This window comes from Coregonus lavaretus, assembly GCF_964263955.1.
Source record: "Coregonus lavaretus genome assembly, chromosome: 29".
Lineage (NCBI taxonomy): Eukaryota > Metazoa > Chordata > Actinopteri > Salmoniformes > Salmonidae > Coregonus > Coregonus lavaretus.
The window spans coordinates 36,780,715-36,791,973 of NC_140016.1; the positions used below are offsets into that span (position 1 = coordinate 36,780,715).

At 42.9% G+C, this 11,259-nt stretch overlaps 1 protein-coding gene across 1 annotated transcript in view; it reads right to left on the reverse strand.

The window, feature by feature from the left end:
* The window catches only part of LOC311105316 (ecto-NOX disulfide-thiol exchanger 2-like), a 397,866-nt gene that overhangs the window by 47,719 nt on the left and 338,888 nt on the right, over window positions 1-11,259 (reverse strand). The window contains exons 8-9 of the mRNA XM_084147429.1: window positions 10,456-10,689; window positions 7,096-7,308 (exon numbers count right to left, since the gene is read on the reverse strand). Coding sequence (XP_084003555.1) covers window positions 7,096-7,308; window positions 10,456-10,689 — 447 coding nt within the window. The remainder of the gene's footprint in view (window positions 1-7,095; window positions 7,309-10,455; window positions 10,690-11,259) is intronic.

Sequence of the window (11,259 nt, forward strand, 5' to 3'; positions counted from 1 at the left end):
GACTGACTGTAGAACAAGGGAATTCTCTGAAGGACATAGAGATCTTATAAAGAGATCAAAGTAAAGTCTCTACCACTAACTGAAACCCTCTTTTCCTCTAAAACCTCTCCTGTTTTTAATTACCACAACACCTCTCACCTTCTACGACACTCAGACGCTCTGAATGCCATAATCAAAGGCTGCCTCAGATTCTAAAGAGTGTAGAGTTGAGACCTAATGAAGGAAAGGCCTGTTTCTATCTGAGACCGAGGCTGTGTCTCAAATGGCAACCTTTTCCCTACGCAGTGCCCATAGGGCTCTGGTCAAAAGTAGTGCACCATTTAGGGAACAGGGTGCAATTTGGGATGCACCTTGGCTCTCCTCATTACTGTCCTCATTGTGGGTTAGATAGGAGTGCTGATCTTAATGTCTCTGTATATCATTACATATTATGACCAATCATTAATAAAGACCCTCCAGAAAGAGATAAATCTGATCAGACATGAAAGAGGGAATCTAGAGTCTCCCGGCTGAGTGACTTGGGGATGAGAGCGAGATGGTGGGTGGTCATATCCCTGAGCCTGAGGAAGAGGAGAGATGGAGAGAGAGATTGAGAACAGCTTTGATTCAGGGCTGGAGTAGGAGAGGGAGCAGGAGGGCTGCTGGAAGACACTCGTCTGTTCATCACTCCCTCCTAACCACTCCTGTGATTGACAGCTGGCCTGGTTTTAACAACCAGCCTCAGATTATTTACGAAAACACCCTCAGTGTGTCAATCACAGGAGTGGAGAAATTAGTCAATAGGGGAAAATAGATAAAGCTAGAGATTGTGAGACTGTGCTAATTGTCATAACACTTTTTGTTTCTCATAATTTGTGTGTGTGTGTATATGTGTGTGTGTGTGTGTGTATGTGTGTGTATATGTATGTGAGTGTGTGTGTATACGTGTGTGTATGTGTGTGTGTGTGTGTGTGTGTATATGTGTATGTATACAGTGGCTTGTGAAAGTATTCACCCCCCTTCGCATTTTTCCTATTTTGATTTTTTTGGGGTTTGTATCATATGATTTACGCAACATGCCTACCACTTTGAAGATGCAAAATATTTTTTCTTGTGAAACAAACAAGAAATAAGACAAATAAACTGAAAACTTGAGCGTGCATAACTATTCACCCCCCCAAAGTCAATACTTGTAGGGTATGTCTCTATAAGCTTGGCACATCTAGACACTGGGATTTTTGAGCATTCTTCAAGGCAAAACTGCTCCAGCTCTTTCAAGTTGGATGGGTTCCGCTGGTGTACAGCAATCTTTAAGTCATACCACAGATTCTCAATTGGATTGAGGTCTGGGCTTTGACTAGGTCATTCCAAGACATTTAAATGTTTCCCCTTAAACCACTCGAGTGTTGCTTTAGCAGTATGCTTAGGGTCATTGTCCTGCTGGAAGGTGAACCTCCATCCCAGTCTCAAATCTCTGGAAGACTGAAACAGGTTTCCCTCAAGAATTTCCCTGTATTTAGCGCCATCCATCATTCCTTCAATTCTGACCAGTTTCCCAGTCCCTGCCGATGAAAAACATCCCCACAGCATGATGCTACCACCACCATGCTTCACTGTGGGGATGGTGTTCTCGGGGTGATGAGAGGTGTTGGGTTTGCGCCAGCATAGCGTTTTCCTTGATGGCCAAAAAGCTCAATTTTAGTCTCATCTGACCAGAGCACCTTCTTCCATATGTTTGGGGAGTCTCCCACATGCCTTTTGGCGAACCCCAAACGTGTTTGCTTATTTTTTTCTTTAAGCAATGGCTTTTTTTCTGGCCACTCTTTCGTAAAGCCCAGCTTTGTGGAGTGTACGGCTTAAAGTGGTCCTATGGATATATACTCCAATCTCCGCTGTGGAGCTTTGCAGCTCCATCAGGGTTATCTTTGGTCTCTTTGTTGCCTCTCTGATTAATGGTCTCCTTGCCTGGTCCGTGAGTTTTGGTGGGCGGCCCTCTCTTGGCAGGTTTGTTGTGGTGCCATATTCTTTCAATTTTTTAATAATGGATTTAATGGTGCTCCATGGGATGTTCAAAGGTTCAGATATTTTTTTATAACCCAACCCTGATCTGTACTTCTCCACAACCTTGTCCCTGACCTGTTTGGAGAGCTCCTTGGTCTTCATGGTGCCGCTTGCTTGGTGGTGCCCCTTACTTAGTGGTGTTGCAGACTCTGGGGCCTTTTAGAACAGGTGTATATATACTGAGATCATGTGACAGATCATGTGACACTTAGATTCCACACAGGTGGACTTTATTTCAATCAATTTTCAATCAATTTTATTTTATATAGCCCTTCTTACATCAGCTAATATCTCGAAGTGCTGTACAGAAACCCAGCCTAAAACCCCAAACAGCTAGTAATGCAGGTGTAGAAGCACGGTGGCTAGGAAAAACTCCCTAGAAAGGCCAAAACCTAGGAAGAAACCTAGAGAGGAACCAGGCTATGAGGGGTGGCCAGTCCTCTTCTGGCTGTGCCGGGTGGAGATTATAACAGAACCATGCCAAGATGTTCAAAAATGTTCATAAGTGACAAGCATGGTCAAATAATAATCAGGAATAAATCTCAGTTGGCTTTTCATAGCCGATCATTAAGAGTTGAAAACAGCAGGTCTGGGACAGGTAGGGGTTCCATAACCGCAGGCAGAACAGTTGAAACTGGAATAGCAGCAAGGCCAGGCGGACTGGGGACAGCAAGGAGTCACCACGGCCGGTAGTCCCGACGTATGGTCCTAGGGCTCAGGTCTCTCAGTTGGCTTTTCATAGCCGATCATTAAGAGTTGAAAACAGCAGGTCTGGGACAGGTAGGGGTTTCGTAACCGCAGGCAGAACAGTTGAAACTGGAATAGCAGCAAGGCCAGGCGGACTGGGGACAGCAAGGTGTCATCATGCCCGGTAGTCCTAACTAATTATGTGACTTCTGAAGGTAATTGGTTGCACCAGATCTTATTTAGGGGCTTCATAGCAAAGGGGGTGAATAAATATGCACGCACCACTTTTCCGTTATTTTATTTTTTTAATTTCTTGAAACAAGTTATTTTTTTCATTCCACTTCACCAATTTGGACTATTTTGTGTATGTCCATTACATGAAATGCAAATAAAAATCTATTTAAATTACGTTGTAATGCAACAAAATAGGAAAAACGCCAAGGGGGATGAATACTTTTGCAAGGCAATGTATGTGTGTGTATATGTGTGTGTACATGTGTGTATATATGTGTGTGTATACAGAACCAGTCAAAAGTTTGGACACACCTACCTACTCATTCAAGGGTTTTTCTTTATTTTTACTATTTTCTACATTGTAGATTAATAGTGAAGACATCAAAACTATGAAATAACAAATTTGGAATCATGTAGTAACCAAAAAAGTGTTAAACAAATCAAAATATATTTTATATTTGAGATTCTTCAAAGTAGCCACCCTTTGCCTTGACAGCTTTGTACACTCTACAATGTAGAAAATAGTAAAAATAAAGAAAAACCCTTGAATGTGTAGGTGTTTTGAGTGTGTATATGTGTGTGCGTGTCAGAATGACCCATTTACTCACCTGCTGATATAATGCAGCAACACATAAATCACAGATTGTCCAGACAGAGTACTCACACAAAACATAGTGCTATAAGTGTTCAACAACTCATAATATACAGTATTAAAGAACTGGTCAGCTTTCCACTCTGTGAAGCTCAATGTGGAAGCATGAACACTCCCACAGTTTTACCACAGCTTTAGATCGGAACATGTCATGTTAAGGGTTTCTCTTAATGAACCCAGGGGGGAGTCAATAGGGCCACCAGAGTTGTGGCCTTGGAAGGGAGGGAGGTAGAGAGGGAAGAAAGGGTGCAGTGAGAGGAGTGTGTCTAGATCAATAGCGGCTTCTCAGAATCCTTTAATTTGATGGAGGAGATCGATGGGGAAGGCAGGGGAGAGCAAAGTGTACAAGGTTGTGGCCTCGCCTTTTATGGGTGTGTGTGTGTGACTCAGAGAGAAAGCTGTTGGATAAGTGTATGTTCTTTGTTGTTATTTGTAGGACTCCAGCTAGGGTTATGTGTGTGCAGATGCAAGCATTTCTAAATGAGGCCATTAACTATCTGTCAAGCAGGTTTATCTCATAGAAGACCAACTGAAATCCACCAAACATGATGGACGCAGACCCAAATCCAGCTGTGAAATGATTGTCATCTTCTATAAAGATCATCCTGAGTGAAATATGAGGCAGGACTCTGGTCAAAAGTAGTGCACTATATAGGGCATAGGGTGCCATTTGGGACACATCCCGTTTGAATAACCTGCTTCAGAGCAGGTTATTTAAAATAACCCTTCAATTCAAGGTGACAACAACCAAATGCCAAAATGGAGGAATGTGTGATATTGAATTATATTGCATTTGGAACCAGCATGTCTATGTAAACAAATGTGCAGCTGTGAGAAAGCCTGGTAAATATGGATGTGGCTATTGTTCACAGAACGACAGTGTATCCCTGCCTCCCAGGACACCAGTCTGTGTTGACATTTGTAAGGGTGAAACCGCAGAGAAAGACAAACTCCTGAATATAAATAAGTGTTTGTATGACTTGTGATGGAGGAGGGTGGCCTTCAAAAGAGAACAAGAGAGAGAGAGAGACCCACTTTGTTCTTTCAAATATATCACTGTATAAACAAAACCGATTATGTGGTCCATCTCAATGTCCATACTAACACAATACTGTAGGTGGTGTATCACCAAATATATCTGAACTCATACATGCTCTTAGCATTGGCAGTTGTGAATCAGGTCAGGTCTACATTTTCCCTTTTGGCTTTTCAATCATCAATATGACTCATTTAATTTCTTCCAGTTGATTTCATGTAGAGAGGTGTTACTTACTTTGATTCTATGGCTGTGGGTTCCTTCAGATCAGCTGTCCACAGACTAACACAGGCTAACGTTAACTAAAGGAGTTTGTGTCAGACCTCTGGGGGAGATTACACTGGACTATTTCTACATGCAGCCCTAGATACTGTACTTGTGGGGCCAAAAGCAAACTTACCTTCTTTCTCATCAAATAAACATTGCTCCTAAATACTAGGGTAACACACAAGAGGTATACAATAGCATGCTTTTTGTGAGAATTTAGAGTGCATCACGTGGCTAAAGAGTTGTTAAATCATAGGTGTTTCTTTGTGAAGTGTTTTATTATCTCTGAGGATTGTTATGTCTATGTGATGATCGTTGTGTCTATCTGTGGCGATTGTGTTGGTGTCAATCATATTCAATTGTCTTTGAAGCAAGAGTCATTGAAGCTGAGGTTTCATTAATCCTACAATAGAAAGAGTACTTAGTATAAAAGTTACTGTCTGTGCTATCAATATTTCACAGGCCTAATTTTAGTCATTTAGCAGACGCTCTTATCCAGAGCAACTTACAGTTAGTGAATGCATACATGTATTATTTATTTTTATTTTTTTCATACTGGCCCCCCGTGGTAAACGAACCCACATCCCTGCCGGCCAAACCCTCCCCTACCTTGGACGACGCTGGACCAATTGTGCGCCGCCCATGAGTCTCCCGGTCACGGCCGGCTGTGACAAAGCCTGGACTCGAACCAGGATCTCTAGTGGCACAGAGCCTGGACTCGAACCAGGATCTCTAGTGGCTCAGCTAGCACTGCGATGCAGTGCCTTAGACCACTGCGCCACTCGACAGATAATCTCCATTCAATGATCACTCGAGTGAGTTCAAATAGTCCTTGTGCAAGGTAGCTCCACCCATCACAGGTTCCTGCAAACTCAGACATTTATATCTCTATTTCCCCCAGGTGTATGGGAGTGTGTTATATCCTTGGTCCTTAGTGTCACACCTGTCACAGCTGTGAGATACAGAGAGGCTGCCACAGAGCAGGTTGAAGCAGGTTTATAAAACTATGTCTGCTCCCTATGGGATGTTGTCTTCTGATGAACAGGAGGTACTGGTACTATCTGAATGTCTCTGTCTGACCCAGGTACTAGTACTATCTGAATGTCTCTGTCTGACCCAGGTACTGTTACTACCTGAATGTCTCTTTCTGACCCAGGTACTGGTACTATCTGAATGTCTCTGGCTGACCCAGGTACTAGTACTATCTGAATATCTCTGGCTGACCCAGGTACTGGTATTATCTGAATGTCTCTGGCTGACCCAGGTACTGGTACTATCTGAATGTATCTGGCTGACCCAGATACTGGTAAGATATGAATGTTTCTGGCTGACCCAGGTAGTCTAATGGTTCTGACTGACCCAGGTACTGGTACTATATGAATGTTTGACTGATCCAGGTACTGGTACCATCTTAATGTCTCTTACTGACCCAGGTACTTGTTCTATCTGAATGTCTCTGGCTGACCCGGGTAGTCTAATGGTTCTGACTGACCCAGGGTCAGCTCTACAGGAGTCGACAGTGAGTTCAGCACCTAAAAGCCTCATTAGTGAATCTGCCAGACAGCTGCTCTCCTCAGACAGAGGTGTTAGAGGTGTCAATCACTAGGAGATGGAGAGATGGTGAGACAGAGAGAGAATGACAGAGAGAGAAAGAGAGAGTAAGGGAGAGGGAAGCGGGGAGAAAGAGAATAAAGATGGAGAGAGAGAGATTGGGAGATGGAGCGAGAGAGATGGCCACTCTGGGTCTAATGATGATGGGCTAAGAAACGTAGCTAACAGCTCCCTAAATAACCTTTTCAGTGTTATTGCTGCCATCACTGGCCTTCAGCAGTCAAACTGCTCCTAATCTACTCCTTCAAAGAGTATTCCCATAGAGGGGGTCTTCAGAAATGCTCTGCTCGGTTTGTGCCCAGTTGTGTGTGTGTGTGTTTTCAGAAAAGACAATTTCTGTTTTATGTCCCCAAGTATTTGATCCATCATGTATGGAGCACTGGCCTGTAATAATAGGGCAAGTGAACTTGTGACATGAAAATCACTTAAATGTGTGGGGATCTTTTAGAGGGACAATGTGACGTTGCCTCAAGAGAACGCCACGAGTGGTTTGATGTTGACCCTGAAGTGAGACATTGTTCTCTTTCCCTCTGTGTGTGTGTGATATGTCAGCCTAGTGTGTACTCACATTGTGCCAGGATGCCAGATAGGGCGCTCTTGAACTTGTCCTTGGCCTCCTCCATCTCCTTCTCGTGGGCGGCCTTTTGACTCATCAGCTGGCGGATGTGGCTGTTGGACGACTGGATCATGGAATAGAAGTTGTTGGCGTTACGACGGTTCACCTCGCCGCGTTCCACCCAGGTCAGCAGCACACGCACCGCATCCGCAAACGCTGCCTCATCTGAGGAGAGGATAGGGTTAAGGTAAGACTAAAGGTTAGGGTCAGTGGCTAGGTTTGTTAGGGTTAAAGTTACGATTAGTGGCTAAAATAAATTGAATGTTAGGGTTAGGTTTAGGGGTAAGAATCCATTTGTGGTTTGAAACAGAATTAGGAAATAGAACATGAATTTCTGAATTAAATGACAAATAATCCAGGAGGATCTTAATGGTTTGAAAGTTATTCTGTCCTATGTATCATGGCCAGATAGTGAACTGAGAGGAGAGGCGCCACAGAGATGGCAGAGAAGCAGGAAGTCAAAGTGTTTGCCAACCAAACCATTTCCGTGGAGACGTTGATGTGTCACAGTCCATTAGAGAAAAACGTGTATTAATTCAGCCCAAAGCTGATAGCAGGAGAGGAGAGGAACGGAGGGGATAATAGGGAAAGAGGGGAGGGAGGAGAGGAGAGAGGGTAGGAGAGAGAATAGTGATATCTTTAATGAAATCCCTAAAATTCATTCTAAATGGCACCACAGGTTCTGGCTTTTCTCCAGTACTGCTCTGAATGTTAACTAGAGGGCATTGAATGAATGGAATACATTTTTCAAATGCCTTTGTATGAACAACAGTTGTTGTTTTGCATCATTCATGTTTGGGTCGTAGACTGATAAGGTGATGTCAAGAGACAAGAGTGTTATTGATTTTCATTGTTAATAACACTCAGTAGTGTAGTGGAGGGTATACGCAGGTATACACAGTATACCAACTTTTTTTTCAGTGGGAGTTGCGTATACTTACTTTTTAATCCCCACAATGCGTACTTGAAATCCCACCTCTTTAAGGAATACCTGGGATAGGATAAAAGCAATCCTTCTACCCTCCCCCTACCCCCCCCCCCAAAAAAAATAAATAATAATATTGTAAAGTGGTTGTCCCACTGGCTATCATAAGGTGAATGCACCAATTTGTAAGTCGCTCTGGATAAGAGCTTCTGCTAAATGACGAAAGTGTAAATGTATGTAAATGTATCAAAGTAGTGTAGTGGAGGTATACACTGTATCAATGAATAAGGCTGATGGAACAGATCAGAATGTTTAGCTTAAAATGTTGATTAACTATTATTTCTTCAAATTTTAAGGGCAGCAATGTGCACATGGCGGTAGGCCTACGCTCAAACGTTCCAAAATTTGCGGGAAAACACAGCGGTTTCATGGACAGTGATGGAAATATTTGTTAGGGATGCAATAACTATCATGGGTTGTTAATATGACTAGGATAATGCCTTTGGCTGCTAGACAATTAAAGAAAGTTGATTTGAAAACCAATAGAACAGGAGAGCGCATATGAGGAAGTCTTTATAAAATAATTGCCTCCACGTTTCTATGGTGGGATTTTGGCTACAGGCTACTTTGAAGCAAGGTCAGACATGCCTCATAACATGAAGTAAAACGTCCAGGTTTCAAACAATTAAGCAACAGGAAAAATATAGCGATGCTAATGACAGGCCTAACCGTCTTCTGGTAAATGGAAAGGCTTTCCCAAAAATGAAACGTTAACTAGCTATCATTATTTGCATCAATCCAGTGGGCATTTGTTTTGCAAACTCCATCTCATGTGCGCTACAGAAACACTGCTAACCAAACAATAGTGTTAGGTGCCTGCTCATTTGAATTGAAAATTTGAATTTTCCCAGGCCTCAAGTGGTCTCCTGATGTGGTTTAAGCATTGTTGTGGACTTAGAGCATCCAATTTTGTTGTTTTTCTATGTATAAAGAGTGACTTGAGAGCGAAAACAGATTTATTTGGTTGAGGAAGCTGAAACCTTTGAATTTCTTACTCATTGACAGCCTCATTTATCTATTTCAATAGTAGGCCTACTATTAGACTACTTGCACAGTACAGCTTGGGTTGGCCTGACTGTGAAAGACCAATATGGGATTCATCATTTTAGGTCATCTAGAGTGTACAGATGTAGGATCTTAATTTGATCACTCTTTTGTTTCTGAGTATACCCATTTCTCCAGGCACCACTAATGAAACTGGTGCTCATTACATTACATTACATTTGGTTAGTGCTTATTAGTTTCCTAATAAAGGATCCTCTAACTCAACACAAGGAGGGTAAGAGAGGGTATGAGAGAAAAAAGACATTGGGAAATAAAAATATTGAGTGTTTTTGTTCACTACGGTCACTCACTCACTCTCTAACACACACATACTAACACAGATTGAGCAGCTGAAAGCCTTTTTATTTATTTAAGATTAACCCCCCACACACACACACACACACGTCAGCGAATGATTTGCATAAAGAATCCATCACTGCTTTCAATATTGAATCAAGGTGTCATAAATTAATGTGTCATAACCAGAACTCCCTGTGTTGTTACTCTATATTATAGAATGATTTATATTTCCAGGCCCTCGACAGTCACTAGTCCTCCCTGGTAACTACAGGTCCATTATTAATACACATCCTCAGTCAATATCAATACAGGTCAATCACTGACAATGACTAGGGCCCATAGATGATTCATATTTGGACTGAATGAGTGTTTAACTGTGAGGCTGTGTCATCTGATGAACACAATTATCACCTTCAATGTCATACAATGCATCTATAAAGCTAGGGAGCTAAGAGGCTTATCAAAATAACACACTTTGACGAGGTCCCTAAGAGTCAATGCCCAAATACAGTAAGAGCAGCGGGATATGTTGAAGAGATGTGTAGATACTAAAACATCAGGCTGCTGCCTGGCTGTCACTCATTTTCACATCTAGCACCTTCACAGCTCAACTGAAAGTAGAGAAGCCACATTCATAACTTCCCCAGGTAAAATGTTACTGCTCTCTCTGTGCAAAAGTTAATGGAGAACGTGTCAAGGTGTTTGGGCTAAAATACCAGCGAGGCTAACTGCCTTTGCTAACCTCATCACTAATGCACAAAACATGATGTTGACCTACTTTCCACTAAAATCCTCACATTCAGACGTCTTTAAGTAGTACAAGTTGTGGATATTTGTGGACTTCAGCAGATTACAGTAGTGGGAAAGTCTGTGCTTTCCTTTCGCCATCTTTACGTCTATAAATACACACGCACAAACGCATGCATGCACACATCAATCAAACACATTAAAGGGATACTCTTCGAAAAGTTGTGGAGCCCCACCTTTGATCTTGTCCCCCAGCTGGCTACACTCGTGGTCTGAGTAATGGACGATGAGTGGAGGGGAGGGTGGTCTGAAACGGTCCTCCTCCATCCTCCTGCGGTGCCTCTCTTCTCTGGCATACATGCGCTGACGACACTCCCACTCATACAGGTCATCTCTGGCTTGGGCAAAGTCCACATGGAGCCGTCCTGTGTCCTTCTTGTCTGTACTGGAGCCCAGACGCATACGGTAGCCTGGGGAGGAGGGGGGAGCGAGAGGAAAGGGGGAGGGAGAGAGAGTAAAAAATAAAGAGTAAGGGGGAGAGAGAGGGGAGGGGGGGAGCGAGAGAGAGAGGGGGAGGGAGAAGGGGAGAGAGTAAGAACCAGGTGGTAACATCACGGTGACATTTCACTCTGCTAAACGAACAGGTGCAGGGCAGTAAAATGCGGGAAATACACACACCACTTTCTGTCAGACCCCTGAATCTCTATCCTGCTACCTGACATCCTCAATTAGGGTTAAAACGATATGTCCATCCACCTGTCTCTCCATCCCTCTGAGGCTCTCTCCCTATTTTTTATCGGTTTGTTCCTCTGTCACAGCTACATCCCAGCTAAAGTAGGTTTGGCGTAGAAAACGCCTCTCTGCTCTCTCTATACTGATTTATAGAGGAGACTTAAAGAGACTAATTGCTCCTCTTTCCTTTTCTCTCTCTATCTCTCTGCCGCTCATATATGTTTCTCTTTCTCTCTCTGGTGTCTCTCCCGCTCTATCTTTCTGCTTGCTCTCACTCTCTGTTTCTATCTCTCCAGTCTTCACCAAAA